The 20,689-nt window shown below is 49.0% G+C and overlaps 1 protein-coding gene and 1 long non-coding RNA gene across 7 annotated transcripts in view; both read right to left on the reverse strand.

Annotated features, from left to right (window-relative positions):
* The window catches only part of TCN2 (transcobalamin 2), a 37,396-nt gene extending 16,909 nt beyond the window's left edge, over positions 1-20,487 (reverse strand). Inside the window, exons 1-2 of one of the 6 annotated variants that reach the window (XM_073312439.1) lie at positions 20,314-20,487; positions 17,109-17,177 (exon numbers count right to left, since the gene is read on the reverse strand). In XM_073312439.1, coding sequence (XP_073168540.1) covers positions 17,109-17,175 — 67 coding nt within the window. In that variant the 5' untranslated portion in view covers positions 17,176-17,177; positions 20,314-20,487. Of the gene's footprint in view, positions 1-17,108; positions 17,346-18,614; positions 18,896-19,636; positions 19,656-20,313 lie in introns of those variants that run through there. The other 5 variants (XM_073312435.1, XM_073312436.1, XM_078848918.1 and 2 more) reach the window with 5 other exon arrangements.
* On the reverse strand, positions 11,922-17,101 carry LOC140898532 (uncharacterized). Its single transcript, XR_012155011.1, has 2 exons — positions 13,448-17,101; positions 11,922-12,531 (listed from the first exon to the last, which is right to left on the reverse strand). It is a non-coding gene; the product is annotated as an uncharacterized LOC140898532 (long non-coding RNA).
* Positions 20,488-20,689: the final 202 nt, after the last annotated feature.

Consider the following 20,689-nt stretch of genomic DNA (forward strand, 5'->3'; position numbering starts at 1 on the left):
ATCCGTAGATCTCAAATTGCTTCACAAAGCAAAGTCCCCCTTTAGGAAACTGAGGCACAGAGAAGGGGAAATGACTTGTCTGAAGTCCCACAACAAATCATGCAGAGCCAGGAAGAATCATAGAATCATAGAATATCAGGGTTGGAAGGGACCTCAGGAGGTCATCTAGTCCAACCCCCTGCTCAAAGCAGGACCAATCCCCAACTAAATCATCCCAGCCAGGGCTTTGTCAAGCCTGACCTTAAAGAGAACTGAGGTCTCCCAGCAAGGAGACCAGTGCCTGTCCATTGCTTCCCATATACCATGATTAATAAAAACAGCCTTATAGGAGATGAGATGTTGCTATATTTTCCATTAGATGCAATTTGGATAATGTGACACAAGGCCAGAAAGGGTTAAGCAGCTCATAGGCTAAATGATCCTAATTTAACCTTTAGAGACATGTTTAAAAAGTATGTAAATGGTATGTAGGGCCATTTCATGTTAAATAGACTAGCGCTTTGAAATGCAAACCTGTATGGTTAGAGAATTAGAGGTAATACTAATTGTATGTGTTTACTTATATCTTGTTAGATGTTAACCATGTAAACAGATGGTTCAGGTCTGTTACTATATCTATTGATTCAGAGATCAAAAGGGAATATTAGCATTTAGATGAAACCTGAATGTAATAATTTCATTGTCTATATTTCTCTTTGAAGTTTGTAGTAAACTGTCTATGCACGGCTTAATGGATAATTACCTTATGCTGATGAATGCAACTAGTTACCTGTGTATACATAGGAAATAGGTAATTCTATTTCTAAGCAACTATTCTTCACCCAAGGAATATCTGCAGTCAAGAGACTATCATAGTCTGCCAGTGGTCTATAAAAGAATGCTTGGGCCCTGATCCTGTTACCTCAGATCTACTTAAGTTTCATCAGGGGAAGTTTGAGTCATAAGTCTGTGGTCTTCAGTTCCATTCTGGATTGCCCTAATGTTGGATATTGGACATTGGACTATAACCTGATGAACTGATTCTGGAACAAACTCTCTGCAACTCGAAAACTCACCCTCTCTACTATAAAACAGACCTATGAACTTTATTCATATCTGTATGTGTAATGATCTTTTAACCTATATTCTCTCTCTCTCTCTCTCTCTCTTCTTTTTTAATAAATTTTAGTTTAGTTAAGAAGAACTGGCTGTAAGCGTATATTTGAGTATCTCACTCCAGAGATTCACTGGGTGAGAGCTCAAGGCTGGGTTGCTTTAAGAGAACTGTGTTTTGGAAATCTAAATCTCGTGTCCTTGCGCCGCAGGGTGGGGGCGAGCTCATCACACAGTCCCATGAAAGTGGCTTTCCTCATCGGAAAGTTTTGCAGCCACTGCTCATCATCCCAGACGTGCCTGACGATGTGATCCCACCACCCAGTGCTTGTTTCCCGAGCCCAAAACCGGAGTTCCACGGTGGTGAGCATGTCCGTGAATGCCACAAGCAAACTCAAAAAGAAAAGGAGGACTTGTGGCACCTTAGAGACTAACCAATTTATTTGAGCATGAGCTTTTGTGAGCTACAGCTCACTTCATCGGCAAACTCATCAAGCAAACTCGTGTCATATGTGTTACTCGAGTTGATATCATCGGCGGAGTCCTCACTGTCAGTTTGGATCTTAAGGAGTAACTCAACTGACAAACATGACGTGCTGGCGAGACTCGTCAGCATATTCTTCAGCAGTTCGGGCTCCATTCCCGCAGACCAAAAGGGAAGACAGAGCGCGCAGTACAGAAAATGTTGAAAGATGGCGCCAAGTGTGGACGGAAGCACAGGGATTGCTGGGATACAAACCGATGCATCACAGGGCGTTGGGACAGGACCCAGAATGCCCTGCACCCCCTCCCCTTCCCCCAAGCCACAGCGCCAGAATGGGAAGAGGTGCTCTGTGGGATAGCTGCCCATAACGCACTGCTCCCAATGCCGCTGCAAGTGCTGCAAATGTGGCCACGCCCGTGCGCTTGTTGCTGTCAGTGTGGACAGACTGCAGCGCTCTCCGAAGGCTGGTTTAACTCAAAGCGCTCTACATCTGCAAGTGTAGCCATGCCCTAAGATCGCTCGTGTAGCTGCTCTATGCCGATGGGAGAGAACGCTGCCACTGACATTACAAAACCACCTAAACGAGTGGTGGTAGCAGGACCATCCTTAGGATTTATGGGGCCCTACATAGTATTATTAAACTGGTGCCCGTATGCCCAAAGGCAGCCCGGGCTTGCAGCCTTGCGGGGGGGAAGCGGGGAGGGATGAGGCAGCAAAGGGTACCGAGCCTCATGGCGGCGGAGAGTCACAGTTCCCTGCAGAGACCCCCGTACCCTCTCCCTCAGGCAGAATGCGCAGCTCTGGCGCATTTGGCTCTGTGAATACGGCCCCTGCCTAAGGGGTCTGCAGCGCGCACTGGCTGTGGGGGAGCCGACCCGCTCTTACCTGCTGTCATGGGCAGTGGCTGAAGCTCCCCAGCCCACCTCTTCGGCCTGTAGCCCCACCTATACTCCACTCCTGCTCTGCCCCAGGCCCTGCCCCACTCTGCCCAGGTCCTGCCCTCTCCCCACTGTCTCCTGCTTCTCTTCCCTCCCTGTCAAGGCTGAATCCCCATTCTGTCACTCCAAGTGCAGAAGTAGGGGCCCACAAGGATTTTAAAAATTAATATTTGCCACTCCAGGTTTGTATTAAACTCCCAAGGTTACAGCTTCTTTCTGACCTTGGCTTGGTAAACACTGCCACCACCCAAATGCAAAAAAACCCCTTTGAACCCAGGAAGGCACACTTGGGAATTCCTCCCTGTGGGGTACCCTCAAGCCCTTTCACTCCCCCCTCCGGGGAAGAGCTGAAAAAGAAAACAAAGGAAATTTGCTGTGGCTATCAGCTAATCAAACAACATGCACAAACCTCTTAGGACACCAAAAATCCAATCCTGTTCTTAAGAAAGGTAAATTTTATTAAAAACAAAAAGGGAAAAAATACATCTGGAACTTAGGCTTTTTGCTAGATCTTAAAAGAAACAATTACAAAAATTAGGCACCCAAAACAGCTTTCTTGGGGGTTCAGCTTAAAGCAAACAAAAGCATTAGGGGTTAGTCAGGAGGAGATCCAAAAGCCTTAAAAAATAACAGAAATAAACCTGATCGCGTCTAGCTAAACATTCTGATCTACTTACACATTGGAGTTCAGATAAGTAGTTCTAGGCATGATCTGATGATTTATGATCATACCTGGCTTAAGCTGTTTACAGCATTGCAGCTCTGACCCTCCAGCCCAGAGAGGACAGACGAAGGGAAAGTTTCTTTCCCCATTTTAAAAAGTTCTAGCCTTCCCATTGCCTCTTTTGGTCAGGTGCCCACTTTTTTTTTCTTTACCTGGGGGACTTTTTAACCCTTGTTAGGTAAAGCAAGTAAAGAACAGCTACCAAGAGGGACTTTATAGCTAACTGACTGTCTGGGTGTCCATAAAAGGAAGCTACCCATGCCTTTATTTATCACACTTTATCACAGGGGGGAGGGATAGCTCAGTGGTTTGAGCATTGACCTGCTAAACTCAGCGTTGTGAGTTCAGCCCTTAAGGGGGCCATTTAGGGGATCCAGAGCAAAAATTGGGGATTGGTCCTGCTTTGAGCAGGGGGTTGGACTAGATGACCTCCTGAGGTTCCTTCCAGACCTGATATTCTATGATTCACTCCCCCTTCTAGCCAAGTCCCTGAACCCAAATGAAGCAAATGACATTTGAAAAAAACACTCTTCTGCAATTTCTTTCTAAAGAAAATGGAGCATGTTTTCTATAGCATGCCAGATGGTGAAGACTGGACATGCAGAAGATACCCAATTAAAAGCACTAAACTTGGGAATAAAAAATATCAGTCACAGGTTTTTTGATATGCCCTGAAGTTTGTCCGAGATTTATTTGCAAAAACTTTGTAGTAAGGGCAAGTCAGCTGTCCTGCTGAATATAACATTAAATATTATGGAATACATGATGCAGCTCTTCTCTCTTTTACATTTTCTTAATCAGTATTTCTAAGCTGATTTTATGTTTTAAATGTACTCTTAAACCTTCATAGAATCATAGAATCATAGAATATCAGGGTTGGAAGGGACCTCAGGAGGTCATCTAGTCCAACCCCCTGCTCAAAGCAGGACCAATCCCCAACTAAATCATCCCAGCCAGGGCTTTGTCAAGCCTGACCTTAAAAACTTCAAAGGAAGGAGATTCCACCACTTCCCTAGGTAACCCATTCCAGTGTTTCACCACCCTCCTAGTGAAAAAGTTTTTCCTAATATCTAACCTAAACCTCCCCCACTGCAACTTGAGACCATTACTCCTCGTTCTGTCATCTTCTACCACTGAGAACAGTCTAGATCCATCCTCTTTGGAACCCCCTCAGGTAGTTGAAAGCAGCTATCAAATCCCTCCCCCCTCATTCTTCTCTTCTGCAGACTAAACAATCCCAGTTCCCTCAGCATCTCCTCATAAGTCATGTGCTCCAGCCCCCTAATCATTTTTGTTACCCTCCGCTGGACATTTTCCAATTTTTTCACATCCTTCTTGTAGTGTGGGGCCCAAAACTGGACACAGTACTCACCAATGTCGAATAGAGGGGAATGATCATGTCCCTCAATCTGCTGGCAATGCCCCTACTTATACAGCCCAAAATGCCATTGGCCTTCTTGGCAACAAGGGCACACTGTTGACTTATATCCAGCTTCTCGTCCACTGTAACCCCTAGGTCCTTTTCTGCAGAACTGCTGCTGAGCCATTCGGTCCCTAGCCTGTAGCAGTGCATGGGATTCCTCCATCCTAAGTACAGGACTCTGCACTTGTCCTTGTTGAACCTCATCAGATTTCTTTTGGCTCAATCCTCTAATTTGTCTAGGGCCCTCTGTATCCTATCCCTACCCTCCAGCATATAGAATCATTGAATATCAGGGTTGGAAGAGACCTCAGGAGGTCACCTAGTCCAACCCCCTGCTTAAAGCAGGACCAATCCCCAATTTTTGCTCCAGATCCCTAAATGGCCCCCGTCAAGGATTGAACTCACAACCCTGGGTTTAGCAGGCCAATGCTCAAACCGCTATCCCTCTCCTCCCAGTTTAACGTCATCTGCAAACTTGCTGAGGGTGCAATCCACGCCATCCTCCAGATCATTAATGAAGATATTGAACAAAACCGGCCCAAGGACCGACCCTTGGGGCACTCCACTTGATACCTGCTGCTAACTAGACATGGAGCCATTGATCACTACCCACTGAGCCTGACAATCTAGCCAGCTTTCTATCCACCTTATAGTCCATTCATCCAGCCCACACTTCTTTAACTTGCTGGCAAGAATACTGTGGGAAATCGTGTGAAAAGCTTTGCTAAAGTCAAGGAACAACACGTCCATTGCTTTCCACTCATCCACAGAGCCAGTTATCTCGTCATAGAAGGAATTAGATTACTCAGGCATGACTTGCCCTTGGTGAATACATGCTGACTGTTCCTGATCACTTTCCTCTCCTCTAAGTGCTTCAGAATTGATTCAGAAAGTAATCATTCCAGATTGCTACCTATTTAACTCACTTGTAACAAAGACATTATTTTAAATTAATCAGTCACAGAGGTTTAGTGTGTTCATAACAATGTTCATTGCTTTTAGAAAAAGGGAACACTAATTTACTTTGTGTGATCTCCATAACAATAGATGTGTTTATGAAATTTCACCAACTTTAAAAAATATGTTTCCAAAGATTTTAGGCATAACAAAGGATTTTACCTCTTACTATGGTACTGATTTTGCTGGAGAGTTCTCTTGAAACTAATTCATCAAATAGTCAGAAGTAAAGAAAGGGAAACTCATTTGTCCAGCTATCTGGAAGGAAAGGGGTGTTGTCCCTCTAGGGCAGAGGTGGGTAAACTATGGCCTGTGGGCCACATCCGGCCAACGGGACCCTCCCGCCCGGCCCCTGAGCTCCTGGCTCAGGAGGCTCGCCCCCCCCGGCCCCTCCCCCGCTGTTCCCCCGCAGCTTCAGCTCACCATGCTGCTGGCGCAATGCTCTGGGTGGCAGGGGGGGTGAGCTCTTGGGGCAGCGCAGCTGCAGAGCTCAGCCTGACCCGGTCTCTGGGCTGCACTGTGCGTGGCTGGCTCCAGCCACTGGTGCTCCAGGCAGTGCGGTAAGGGGACAGGGAGTGGGGGGTTGCATAGAGGGCAGGGGAGTTTGGGGTGGTGGTCATGGGGTGGGGGTGTGGATAGAGGTCGGTGCGGTCAGAGGGCGGGGAACATGGGGGTTGAATGGGGGCAGCGGTCCTGGGGGGGCAGTCAGGAAGGAGTGGGGTTTGGATGGGGCAGCGGGGGGCAGTCAGGGGCAGGAGCTCTGGGGGAAGTCAGGGAGAAGGGGTTGTTGGATGGGGCAGAGGTCCCAGGGGGGCAATCAGGAATGAGAGGAGGGGTTGGACGGGGCAGCGGGGGGCAGTCAGGGGCTGGAGTTCCGGGGGCGGTGAGGGGACAGGGAGCAGGGGAGGTGGATGGGACAGGGGTCCCAGGGAGGCCGTCAGAGGGCCAGAAGCGGGGGGAGGTGGATAGGGGATGGGGGCTGGGCCACGCTCCCTCCCCCTAACGGGCCCTCCATACAATTTCCAAAACCCGATGTGGCCCTCAGGCCAAAAAGTTTGCCCGCCCCTGCTATAAGGGCTCTCTTCAACAGGGAGGTGAAGGGAGAAAGGGATGGATGGAAAGGACAGGAAGAATTTGGAAGCAAGTTTTTTGTACCACAGTAATTAAAATTAAAATGTGTATTTTTGATAAGGGTGGTCTTTTGAAGGATTTATTTAAAAAACTATATATCTGAATGTCTAAGCATTTAAGGCTAAAGATGAATACTCAGATTGTGCAGCTAAAAATCTATGTAAGGACTTTTTAGAGATGTGGTTTTATAATCTTCAGCGACACTAATGAAATATTTTTAAAGCAAATTTTAAACTAAGGTCCTGAAGACTAACATGTTCTGAGTAAATATTACAGTAATGCACAACTGTTTTTGTCAGTAAATTCAGAAACGGACAGTATATACCTGGTTTCAGAGTAACAGCCGTGTTAGTCTGTATTCACAAAAAGAAAAGGAGTACTTGTGGCATCTTAGAGACTAACCAATTTATTTGAGCATGAGCTTTCGTGAGCATCTGATGAAGTGAGCTGTAGCTCACGAAAGCTCATGCTCAAATAAATTGGTTAGTCTCTAAGGTGCCACAAGTACTCCTTTTCTTTTTGAGTATATACCTGGGGGTTGGCAAATGCCTGTAAAATGGCTTCATTACCACTTGAATGGCTCTTTAACAGTTTCAGTGTTGTGTTAATAGGTCTGGCAGGCTGGAGGCTTTTTCACTTTTAAGTTAATAGATCCCCTCCGGAGGAAGACTCACCAGGCTGCAGCAGCCAGCAGTGGGAGCCTGCCTGTGGGAGCCTGCAGGAAGGATCATAATAGTAATAGTAATAGTAATACAGGTAGTAAGAGGCAGAAGGGTGGACACTACACTACAAAATGAGGTCAAATTTATAGAAGTCAAAATTGATTTTATACAGTCAATTGTGTGTGTCCTCCCCACTTAAGACCATTAAGTCATAGAAAAATAGAATATCAGGGTTGGAAGGGATCTCAAGAGGTCATCTAGTCCAACCCCCTGCTCAAAGCAGGACCAATCCCCAATTAAATCATCCCAGCCAGGGCTTTGTCAAGCCTGACCTTAAAAACTTCTAAGGAAGGAGATTCTACCACCTCCCTAGGTAACGCATTCCAGTGTTTCACCACCCTCCTAGTGAAAAAGTTTTTCCTACTATCCAACCTAAACCTCCCCCACTGCAACTTGAGACCATTACTCCTTGTCCTGTCATCTTCTACCACTGAGAATAGTCTAGATCCATCCTCTTTGGAACCACCTCTCAGGTACTTGAAAGCAGCTATCAAATCCCGCCTCATTCTTCTCTTCTGCAGACTAAACAATCCCAGTTCCCTCAGCCTCTCCTCATAAGTCATGTGTTCCAGACCCCTAATCATTTTTGTTGCCCTTCGCTGGACTCTCTCCAATTTATCCACATCCTTCTTGTAGTGCGGGTCCCCCCTAGTTGGCTCCTCCAGCACTTGCACCAGGAAATTGTCCCCTACGCTTTCCAAAAACTTCCTGGATTGTCTATGCACCGCAGTATTGCTCTCCCAGCAGATATCAGGAAAATTAAAGTCACCCATGAGAATCAGGGCATGCGATCTAGTAGCTTCCGTGAGCTGCCGGAAGAAATCGCCTTCTATGATGAGATTACTGGTTCTGTGGATGAAGGGAAAGCAGTGGATGTATTGTTTCTTGACTTTAGCAAAGCTTTTGACACGGTCTCCCACAGTATTCTTGTCAGCAAGTTAAGGAGGTATGGGCTGGATGAATGCACTATAAGGTGGGTAGAAAGCTGGCTAGATTGTCGGGCTCAACGGGTAGTGATCAATGGCTCCATGTCTAGTTGGCAGCCGGTATCAAGTGGAGTGCCCCAAGGGTCGGTCCTGGGGCCGGTTTTGTTCAATATCTTCATAAATTATCTTGAGGATGGTGTGGATTGCACTCTCAGCAAATTTGCGGATGATACTAAACTGGGAGGAGTGGTAGATACGCTGGAGGGGAGGGATAGGATACAGAAGGACCTAGACAAATTGGAGGATTGGGCCAAAAGAAATCTGATGAGGTTCAATAAGGATAAGTGCAGGGTCCTGCACTTAGGACGGAAGAACCCAATGCACAGCTACAGACTAGGGACCGAATGGCTAGGCAGCAGTTCTGCGGAAAAGGACCTAGGGGTGACAGTGGACGAGAAGCTGGATATGAGTCAGCAGTGTGCCCTTGTTGCCAAGAAGGCCAATGGCATTTTGGGATGTATAAGTAGGGGCATAGCGAGCAGACCGAGGGACGTGATCGTTCCCCTCTATTCGACATTGGTGAGGCCTCATCTGGAGTACTGTGTTCAGTTTTGGGCCCCACACTTCAAGAAGGATGTGGATAAATTGGAGAGAGTCCAGCGGAGGGCAACAAAAATGATTAGGGGACTGGAACACATGAGTTATGAGGAGAGGCTGAGGGAGCTGGGATTGTTTAGCCTGCAGAAGAGAAGAATGAGGGGGGATTTGATAGCTGCTTTCAACTACCTGAAAGGGGGTTCCAAAGAGGATGGCTCTAGACTGTTCTCAATGGTAGCAGATGACAGAACGAGGAGTAATGGTCTCAAGTTGCAGTGGGGGAGGTTTAGATTGGATATTAGGAAAAACTTTTTCACTAAGAGGGTGGTGAAACACTGGAATGCGTTACCTAGGGAGGTGGTAGAATCTCCTTCCTTAGAGGTTTTTAAGGTCAGGCTTGACAAAGCCCTGGCTGGGATGATTTAACTGGGAATTGGTCCTGCTTTGAGCAGGGGGTTGGACTAGATGACCTTCTGGGGTCCCTTCCAACCCTGATATTCTATGATTCTATGATTCTATGATTAGATTAGTCAGGCATGACCTTCCCTTGCTGAATCCATGCTGACTGTTCCTGATCACTTTCCTCTCATGTAAGTGCTTCAGGATTGATTCCTTGAGGACCTGCTCCATGCTCCAAGTCAGTGGAGTGTGTCCACAGTACTGAGGCTAGTGTCAACTTCGAGAGCATGGCACTGTGGGTAGCTATCTCAGAGTTCCAGCAGTCTCTGCTGCCCATTGGAATTCTGAGTTGAGATCCCAATGCCTGATGGGGCAAAAAACATTGTCATGGGTGGTTCTGGGTACACGTCATCAGGCCCCACCCCCCCCTCCGTGAAAGCAACGGCAGACAATCATTTCACGCCTTTTTTCCTGGGTTACCTGTGCAGACGCCATACCATGGCAAGCATGGAGCCCGCTCAGCTCACCGTCACCGTACGTCTCCTAAGTGCTGGCAGACGCGGGACTGCATTTCTACAGAGCAGCAGCTCATTGCCTTGTGGCAGCAGATGGTGCATTACGACTGGTAGCCATCCTCATTGTCTCCTGGGTACTCTTGGCCGGCTTTGGTGAGGTCTGTCAGGGGTGCCTGGACATAAATGGGAGTGACTCAGGTCATTCTCTTCTTTAAGTTTTGTCTAATGGAGATTCAGTCCTGCCTGGAACATTGGTAGAGGGATAGCTCAGTGGTTTGAGCATTGGCCTGCTAAACCCAGGGTTGTGAGTTCAATCCTTAAGTGAGCCATTCTGCCTCAGGCTGCTCTCCCAGACAGCAGCACTATGAGCACCCAGGAGATGACAATGCCTACCAGTCATATTGCACTGTCTGTTGCCAGCCTACCCCTTGCTTCCCCCCTCCCTCCATGAAAGCAAAAGCTGACAATTGTTTTGTGTCTTTTTTCAAGCGGGTGCCATACTGCTGTCAGCATCATCATCCACCCGCCGCTTCTGCTGCCACTCTGCTCTCCTGCAGACGCCATACCACGGCAAGCATGGAGCCCACTCAGATCACCGCAGCAGTTATGATCATTCTAAACATCATGCACATTATCCAGCACTATATGCAGAACCAGAACCAGAACCAGAACAAGAACCTGCAAAAGCAGGCGAGTATGCGACGGCAGCACGGTGAGGAGAGTGATGAGGACACGGACACAGACTTCTCTTAAAGTACAGGCCCCGGCAATGTGGACATCATGGTGGTAATGGGGCAGGTTCATGTTGAGGAACACCGATTCTGGGCCTGAGAAACAAGCACAGACTGGTGGAACCGCATAGTATTGCAGGTCTGGGATGATTCCCAATGGCTGCGAAACTTTCGCATGCATAAGGGCACTTTCTTGGAACTTTGTAACTTGCTTTCCCCTGCCCTGAAGCACCAGAATACCAAGATGAGAGCAGCCCTCACAGTTCACGAGTGGCGATGGCCACTGTGGAAGCTTGCAATGCCAGACAACTACCAGTCAGTCGGGAATCAATTTGGAGTGGGCAAATCTACTGTGGGGGCTGCTGTGATCCAAGTAGCCAACGCAATCACTGAGTTGCTGCTACCAAGGGTAGTGACTCTGGGAAATGTGCAGGTCATAGTGGATGGCTTTGCTGCAATAGGATTCCCTAACTGTGGTGGGGCAATAGACGGAACCCATATCCCTATTTTGGCACCGGAGCACGAAGCCGGTGAGTATATAAACCGCAAGGGGTACTTTTCAATGGTGCTGCAAGCACTGGTGGATCACAAGGGACGTTTCACCAACATCAACGGGGGATGTCCGGGAAAGGTACATGATGCTCACATCTTCAGGAACTCTGGTCTGTTTCAACAGCTGCAGCAAGGGACTTTCTTCCTAGACCAGAAAATAACCGTTGGGGATGTTGAAATGCCTACAGTTATCCTTGGGGGCCCAGCCTACCCCTTAATGTCATGGCTCATGAAGCCATACACAGGCAGCCTGGGCAGTAGTCAGGAGCTGTTCAACTATAGGCTGAATGGTGCAGAATGGTAGCAGAATGTGCCTTTGGACGTTTAAAAGTGTGCTGGTGCAGTTTACTGACTCGGTTAGACCTCAGCGAAACTAATATTCCCATTGTTATTACTGCTTGCTGTGTGCTCCACAATATCTGAGAGAGTAAGGGGGAGACGTTTATGGCGGGGTAGGAGGTTGAGGCAAATCGCCTGGCTGCTGATTACGTGCAGGCAGACACCAGGGTGATTAGAAGAGCACAGGAGGGCACGGTGCGCATCAGAGAAGCTTTGAAAACCAGTTTCATGACTGGCCAGGCTACGGTGTGAAAGTTCTGTTTGTTTCTCCTTGATGAAAACCCACCCCCCGCCCCTCCTTGGTTCACTCTACTTCTGTGTAAGCTAACCACCCTCCCCTCCCCCCTTCGATCACCGCTTGCAGAGACAATAAAGTCATTGTTGCTTCAAATTCATGCATTCTTTTTTAATTCATCACACAAATAGGGGGATAACTGCCAAGGTAGCCCGGGAGGGGTGGGGGAGGAGGGAAGGAGAAGGCCACACTGCACTTTAAAACTTATTGAATGCCAGCTTTCTGTTGCTTGGGCAGTCCTCTGGCATGGAGTGGTTGGGTGCCCGGAGGCCCTCCCACCGTGTTCTTGGGCATCTGGGTGAGGAGGCTATGGAACTTGGGGAGGAGGGCGGTTGGTTACACAGGGGCTATAGCGGCAGTCTGTGCTCATGCTGCCTTTCCTGCACCTCAACCATGCGCCAGAGCATATCAGTTTGATCCTCCAGTAGCCTCAGCATTGACTCCTGCCTTCTGTCAGCAAGCAGGCGCCACCTATCATCTTCAACCCGCCACTTATTATCTTCAACCCACCACCTGTCCTCGTGTTCATATTGCGCTTTCCTGGACTCTAACATTGTCTGCCTCCATGCATTCTGCTGGGCTCTTTCAGTGTGGGAGGACTGCATGAGCTCAGAGAACATTTCATCGCAAGTGCATTTTTTTCGCCTTCTAATCTTCGCTAGCCTCTGGGAAGGAAATGATAGGGGGAGCGTTGAAACATTTGCCGCTGCAGGAGGAAAAAAAGGGAGAGGTAGTAGTTAAAAAGACACATTTTAGAGAACAATGGATAGACTCTTTCAGGGTGAACCTTGCTGTTAACATTACATAGCACATGTGCATTCGGTAAAGGTCACATTTTGCCTCTTACATTGAGGGTCTGCCAGTTTGGTGTGAGATATCACACACGCAGGGCCAGCGGGCAACAGAATTCGGCTTGCATACAGCCATGGTAAGTCACAGTCTTTTGGCTTCTTTAACCTTCATAACATGTGGGAATGGTTTCAAGCAGCAGCACCCCCATTTCCCATACCAAACAGCCATTGGATTAGCCATTTAAAATGGGCTGGCAATTTAAAAGGCGGGGCTGCGATTTTCGAGTTAACATGCAGCACAAACCCAATTAAACCCCCCACACACAACCAATTCTCTGGGATGATCGCTTCACCCCTCCCCCCATCGCATGGCTAACAGCGGAGAAGATTTCTGTTTAGCCACAGACAAACAACCCAGCAGGAATGACCACCTCTGAATATCCCCTTAATAAAATTACTCTATTTCAACCAGGTGACCATGAATGATATCACTCTCCTGAGGATAACACAGAGAGATAAAGAACGGATGTTGCCTGAATGCCAGAAAACACTACCATGCTTTGTTATGCAATGACTCCAGACTACATGCTACTGGCCTGGTGTGGTAAAGTGTCCTACCATGGAGGACGGAATAAGTCTGCCCTCCCCAGAAACCTTTTGCAAAGGCTTTGGGAGTACATCCAGGAGAGCTTTATGAAGATGTCCCTGGAGGATTTCCACTACATCCCCAGACACGTTAACAGACTTTTCCAGTAGCTGTGCTGACTGCAAATTAATCATTGAACACACTTGCTTTTAAACCATGTATTATATTTACAAAGGTACACTCACCAGAGGTCCCTTCTATGCCTGGTGGGTCCAGGAGCCCACCTTAGGTGGGTTTGGGGGGTACTGGTTTCAGGTCCAGGGTGAGAAACAGTTCCTGGCTCTCAGGGAAAATGGTTTCTCCGCTTGCTTGCTATGCACTATCTTCAACCTCCTCCTCCTTCTCCTCCTCCTCCTCCTCATCTTCCTCGTCCCCGAAATGTGCATCCCTGTTGCGTGATAATCCATTGACGGAGTCAAGGCACAGGGGTGGGATAGTGGTGGCTGCACCCCCTAGAATGCAATGCAGCTCATCAGAGAAGCGGCATGTCTGGGGCTCTGACCCCGAGCGGCCATTTGTCTCTCTGTTTTTTTGGTAGGCTTGCCTGAGTTCCTTAAGTTTCATGCGGCACTGTTGTGGGTCTCTGTTATAGTCTCTGTCCTTCATGTCCTTGGAGTTTTTTTCAAATGCTTGTGCATTTCATCTTTTGGAATGGAGTTTTGATAGCATGGATTCATCTCCCCATACAGCGGTCAGATCCTGTACCTCCCATTCGGTCCATCCTGGAGCTCTTTTGCGATTCTGGGACTCCATCATAGTCACCTCTGCCGATGAGATCTGCACTCATCTGCAGCTTGCCACGCTGGCCAAACAGGAAATGAGATTCAAAAGTTCGCAGGCCTTTTCCTGTCTACCTGGCCAGTGCATCTGAGCTGAGAGTGCTGTCCAGAGCGGTCACAATGAAGCACTCTGGGATAGCTCCCAGAGGTCAATACTGTCAAATTGTGATCACACTGCCCCAAATTCGATCCGGCAAGGTCGATTTCAGTGCTAATCCCCTTGTTGGGGGAGGAGTACAGAAATTGTTTTTAAGAACCCTTTAAGTTGAAGGAAATGGATTCATTGTGTGGACGGGTGCAGGGTTAAATCGCTCTAATGCTGCTAAATTTGACCTAAACTCGTAGTGTAGACCAGGGCTAAGACCCAGGAGTACCCCAAATTTTCGTGCCCTATGCAGCTTCGTATGCCGTGTATGCTTAAGGACGGCCCTGGGTGGTAGCTGTGTCATCGGGAGAAGCCCTCTTGTCAGCATAGCGCTGCCTACACCAGGAGTTAGGTCAGTGCACCTGTGTCGCTCAAGGTGTGGATTTTCTTAATTATACCAACACTAGTTTTCAGCATAGACCAGGGCTAAGCTTTCATGTAAATGTAACCCAGGCTCATACAATAGGGCTCTCTCTAGTGGCTGAGCCACAGAGAGATTTAAGAGCCTGTGACAGCATTCACACTCACAGATCTGGGTTTAGCACAGGCAAGATGCATTCATGCCTCTAGCTCTGGAGGGTGCTGGTTCAGTCCCTGCTAACACTAACCCCCTAAGAGTTGTGGTTTTTTACTTACAAATATTAAGAGCTTAGTCCTTAGGCTGGAATCCAACATTCTGGGTTCAAATTTTTCAAATTCAGAATTGTGCCCTTACCTTAAATTTGAGGCCAAACTCATGGATGGCCTAGAAGGGATGGAGTACAGATGCATGGTGCTTTATACAGTCTATGTTAAATCTCATTTAGTAAGCCAGCCTCGCTAACAGCCCATCTCCTGCAGGTGCTGGAGGCTGTTAACATGAGAGGGAAGGAAACAATAGCTTACTGACCGGGCAACTGTATCCAAACTGGTGGTCTGGGTTGGGAAGGTCAGTTGCTTTGGTTTCAGCGGGGCTGGAAGGTGCTTTGGGGGAGAACAAGAAGATAGGTTCCCTCATAAAGAGATGCAGCAGCAGCTCTGGCTGCACATGGGGTTTTCCTGGGACACACAGAGCTGAGATGGACGACTTAGCCATGGCTGAATCTGATCAGCGCTTTCTGTGCTATGTCACATTCTTCAGGGATCTCCAGCAAAGTCTTGGAACTAAAGCCTTGGGTCTATTTGACACAGATCCCCGCAATACCCATCTAGGGGAGCCTTATTTCTCTAGCGCCTCTCTCCAGTAGCTGGTGAGAGAGCAGTCTTATTTTAGACAGCCTGATTTGAGCCTTGGAAAGCAGGAATTGGGGTTCCTCCCAGAGAGACTCTGACCTTGGGGCAGCAGGGAGAGAAGCCAGCAGGCCCATGCACAATTAAAAGAATAACTGAAGGGCTGAATGTACCTAAGGAATGTGCCTGCTATGTGACCTCATGGGTATGAAACTAGCATGTTACTAATCTAGAGGACCGTATGGCTGAGGGGACTGGGAAGGAGAGTCTTTCGACTCTAAGCCACCCCTTGGAATCTGGTCCCAAGTGAGCAATAACAAAGTTGGTTCCATCTGGCTGGTGGTCTGCATGAAATACATTGGGAGTCTTGGACAACTCTGTAGGGGACAGGTGTCCTCACCCCCAGGGGGGTATCGTAACCAGCACTACTAGGCACCTTGGCTGGCACTCTCAGCAGAGGGGCCAAGGATCAAGAAGACATCGAAACCAAAGGTGAAACCCTGGCCCCTGTTCAGTAACAAAACCCACAATGACTTCTGTGGGGCCAGGCTTTCACCCTACATTCCACTAGAGGAAGGAGGTCCCTCCAGATCAGGATTTAGGCACTCGGAAGGGGGAGACATCCATCGCCAGTGCCCATGCTGCATCTGCTCTGGGCACAGATAGAGATGGATGGTCTCCAGGAACCTCAGAGCATTAAATTAACTTTAAAAAACGTAGGGTGTGGGAAGCGGGAGAGCAGTTCACTGGGATGCCGGCTCTCTCCCAATTCAACAGAAGCTGTTTGTTCACACCAAGAGCAGAGCTTGCTCCCACAGGTGGCCTTAACATTAGCTATAAAATGCCCTGCACTCCAATGAAAAAGAAATGCAACACTGAGCTTATCGTCTGCACCTTTTCTATCCAGGGCAGTAAACAGTGCCCATTGCCATGGTGTCTGAAGGCCTTTCACCTCTTACAGCTCAGAGGAAAACCATCAACACTCCAAGAAATGGAGAGGAAATAAAAACCAAGCGAGCCAGACACAAGCTGAAACAAGTATAACAAGTATAACTTTCCTTTCATATGCAATACTCCCCCAGGCCTGCAAGACATGCAGGAACCTTGGGCTGCTCACAGGCAGACCTGGGCTCTCTCAGGGAGTTCAAGCTCGTTCTTAGCCAAGAGAAAAACACCTAGCATTTATACAATGCTTTCCAACCTGAAGAATCCCAGAAGATGCAAATCATGCCACCCACTAGTGAAAAGCAGCCACCTCTGGAGAGGAAGGCACAAGGCAACATCTATTTCCCAGCATACAGCAAAGCTACACAACAGTTTAAAGCAGGACGTGATGAATCCTGGCTTAAAACCACAAGGGGATTTGGTCAGGAGGATATCAGGGCTAATACCCTCAATCTCAACAAAACCGCCTGGACTCTTTAACGCTCACGAACAGTCGGGAGCTCTGTTATGTCACAGGACTTCCTAGCACCATGCTGGGGCATTGCTTCAGTACTGACTTACAGGGTAGAGCACCCCCTACTGCAGCACCAATACTCAGCAGTGGTTTATTTTTAATGGGAAGAAGAGAAGTGCCTCCATCTACCCTGGTGGGGTCTGCATGTGTTAATCGATGCATGCATGGGAGTGGAAGTGGGGAGAAACAGCGAGGTACCTTTAAAAGTCCCTCATGGTACAGGAAGAATGTGTGTAGAAAGCTTCTGTACTCACCACAGAGCTGGACCGGGAGGGCCAAGACATGGAGGATGAGAAGGAGCTGCAACACCCTGGGCTCCATATCTGCAGTAGCAGAGAAGGGAGTGGGGAGAGATGGTGATCAGAGCCCTGACAGGGAGACCACACACTGATCTGCAGAGCCTGGTGGCTGCCGTGCTGAACCGATTCCTATGAGGTCACTGATTAAACCAGGGAAGTGTCGCAACAGGATCTTCTGCTCCCGTTCAGGGGCTAAGTCAGCAGAAAGAGAAAGGACTTTGTCTGAGTGTGAAATGAAGAGAAACCGAGAGAGCCAAAGCTGCAAGGAGCTAGGAGAAGAGATAAGGAGGCTCAACTGATTTTCTTTCCTGCTTCTTTTTGCGCCCTCCTGGTCATCCGCCCTCAGGGGCAGTCTCCTGTTCTCATACAGATAGTATCTTGGACGTCTTAACCAGGCAGGCTGGGGCTTTCAGCCCCTTCTCCTGAGTAAACAGCAGAACAATGCAGGGTCTATTACCAGCAGGACAGTGGGGTGGGAGGAGGTATTGTTTCATATTCTCTGTGTATATATAAAGTCTGCTGCAGTTTCCACGATATGCATCTGAGGAAGTGAGCTGTAGCTCACGAAAGCTTATGCTCTAATAAATTGGTTAGTCTCTAAGGTGCCACAAGTCCTCCTTTTCTTTTTGCGAATACAGACTAACAGGGCTGTTACTCTGAAACAATGCAGGGTCTGACAGCCCTGATAAACGAGTCAGTTTCATGCTGGTGTAATCCACCAACTTCAGGGGAGTTACCCCTGATTTACACAAGTGTGAGGGGAGAGTCTGGCCTACTGAATGCCTGTGACCTGCTAGAGAAGCTCTTGGTGCTGGGTATGAGGGACATGGAGCTGGGGAAAGGGAAAGAGCTACTCAAACCATTTTCATGTCCCAGAGCTAGAAAACTGCTGCATGCCAATGAGGCCCTCCCCGCTCTGAATGGGCTAGGATAGTGACCTGGAAATAGCATCAGCAACAAGCAAAAATGGCTGGATCAGCATGGTCACCAATAGCACTGGGGTTATGCATATGCTAAGGCAAGGGCGGACAAACTTTTTGGCCTGAGGGCCACATCGGGTTTCGGAAATTGTATGGAGAGCTGGTATGGGGAGGCTGTGCCAAGCTGTGCCCCAGCCCCCCTATCCGCCCCCCCCTTGCTTCTCGCCCCCTGCCTCCCCCCCCAGACTCCTGCCCCATCCAACCCTCCCTATTCCCTGACAGCTCCCCCAGGACCTCTGCCCCGTCCGCCCCACCCCCCACTCCCTGTCCCCTGACCGCCCTGGAACCCCTGCCCCTGACTGCCTCCCACCGCCCCATCCAACCCCCCTCCTTCCTGACTGCCCCCCCAGGACCCCTGCCCCCATTCAACCCCCCCGTTCCCTGCCCTCGGACCGCCCCGACCCCGTCCACACCCCCGCCCCCTGACCACCACCCCAACTCCTCTGCTCCCTATCCAGCCCCCCGCTCCCTGCCCCCTTACCGCGCAGCACAGAGCACCGTCGGCTGGAGTCGCTGCAGCCGCGCCGCCCAAAGCATTGTGCCGGTGTCGTGTGGTAAATTGCTCTCCATAACTGCTACCGTAGCACATTCCCACGCGAAGCCGTTTAATACTCTACACGGGCAGCATGAGGAGGGGGAACGGCGAGGGAGGGGCCGGGGACTAGCCTCCCAGGCCAGGAGCTCAGGGACACACAGGAGGGTCCTGCGGGCAGGATGTGGCCCACGGGCCGTACTTTGCCCACCTCCGTGCTAAGGGAATACGTAGGGACAGCAGGCTGAATCCTGGCCTTAGTTATGGGATAGAACTCCAGTTACCGAAGTCCAGGGAACATCTCCGGGTCAGGTGTAACTAACTGCAGCATTTGGCTCACTATTTGTGGTTATTAACCCAATAAACCCAAAGTTCAGCCCCACTGACTGTGAATCTCTCGGGTAGCATTAAATGCAATCTCTACCCAGATGCACACCCTCCCCGGCCTTCCTGAACAGTAGCCATTCCTCTCACTGGCCTCAGAGCTCACCAGCTCCGGCAGTTGTCATGGACACAGAAGGCTCCTTTTACCATCCTCAGATCTAGACCCCTAAATAAAGCAGCAGACAGATTGTGCAGACACAGCTGATGACTCATGTTCCAGCACTAGAGCTATGGAACTGCAAACACTTGTAACAGTCAGGCCCGGACAGTATTCAGCAAGTGATGACTATTGTTGCATTTTAATTGTTTTTAAGGGATTCACTCTTCTTTGAGGCAATGTCTGCCCTTCTCCAGGCCATGCAAACATTGTGTGGTGGAGGTGATCAAGGGAGGGGGATGGCCAGGAAGAAACAGTGGATTGACAGGTGTCAGCACAAATTCCACTATAGCAGTTATCACTATTGTGTCCTGCTCGGTTCTGTCTGCCCACTAGGAGCTGCTGCATGGGTTTCTTGCCTGCTTTTGCAGCCTGTAACAGCACAATTGCCCATAAAGGGAGGGCTTGGATGTATTCTCAAAGGGCTGACCTGCTGCATGGATTCTCCAGGGCTCCCCCAAACTCACAGGATCTGGGAACACTCTCCTTGTAGGGAAGCCAGGTCTCCTTCCAGTTCTGTGGGCCAGAAAATTCCTGCTCCAGATGCTATGGTGCCACGGAGACTTGGAGATCTTCAACGTCTAGAGCTCCCTACTATTCTCCTGCTGCAGGTTTCCCTACAAGATGGGAAAAGAGGGCCGCAACCACTAGTCCCAATAAGAGAGGTTCCTAGAACCAGCCATACAACGTTTCATCACCTCTGCTGGGTTTCATCCCGCTGGAACAAAACCAGAGACGTGCTAAATGTTTAACAACCGCATGTGCACTGCAAACGCCAGCCCAGAGCAGACCGGTGGCCTTTAGGACCCAGAGAGGGATAGAAATCTGCCTGTCTTGCTACTAAACAAAACGAGCAGGGGACAAAAGCTACACCCGATAATAGGATCATCCCTGAAAGTCCTGGCTGCCTGGAGCTTCGACTGAAACCTAGGGTCTCTGGCCTGGAACTAGTCTGCTAGCCTGAGTGGCTCTAAAACTAATTGCAATAATACAGCAGTCCCCATTGTGTTTGGGGGTCTTTCTGCTCTGGAATGCTTCAATCTTAGTATTTTGGACAGGGGGACCCCAAACTAGCTGTTATAAAAGCAGGCTGGTTTACGGCCTTACCCTGTTGACTTGCTCTGTTGACTGGCTGCAGCACAGAGGGGTCCCGGAGGCAGAACAGAGGCTGGCCAAGGCATTGTTTTTCACTCGTTTTTCTCTGGTGGTCATGTGACCTCTCCTCCCCTAGTTCAACTGCTGAAGTCAGCTGTTTGCTGTCCTTTGCTTCAGAAACAGAAACTCCCCAGCCAGCAGTACCGGCAAGAGACTTTTAGGGGGCACCGGGTACCGGAAAGACTTGGGGCTAGCCCCCGCACCCTTAAAGGAGCAGAACGCGGCTAGGGAGGGCTTTCATTCTTTATTTGGCTTTAACAGCACAATGCGTATACTAACAAACTTAAACAAAGGCTTTGTTTAAGTTTGTTAGCACATGTATTGTGCT

Source organism: Lepidochelys kempii, chromosome 15 (genome assembly GCF_965140285.1).
Source record: "Lepidochelys kempii isolate rLepKem1 chromosome 15, rLepKem1.hap1, whole genome shotgun sequence".
Classification (NCBI taxonomy): domain Eukaryota; kingdom Metazoa; phylum Chordata; order Testudines; family Cheloniidae; genus Lepidochelys; species Lepidochelys kempii.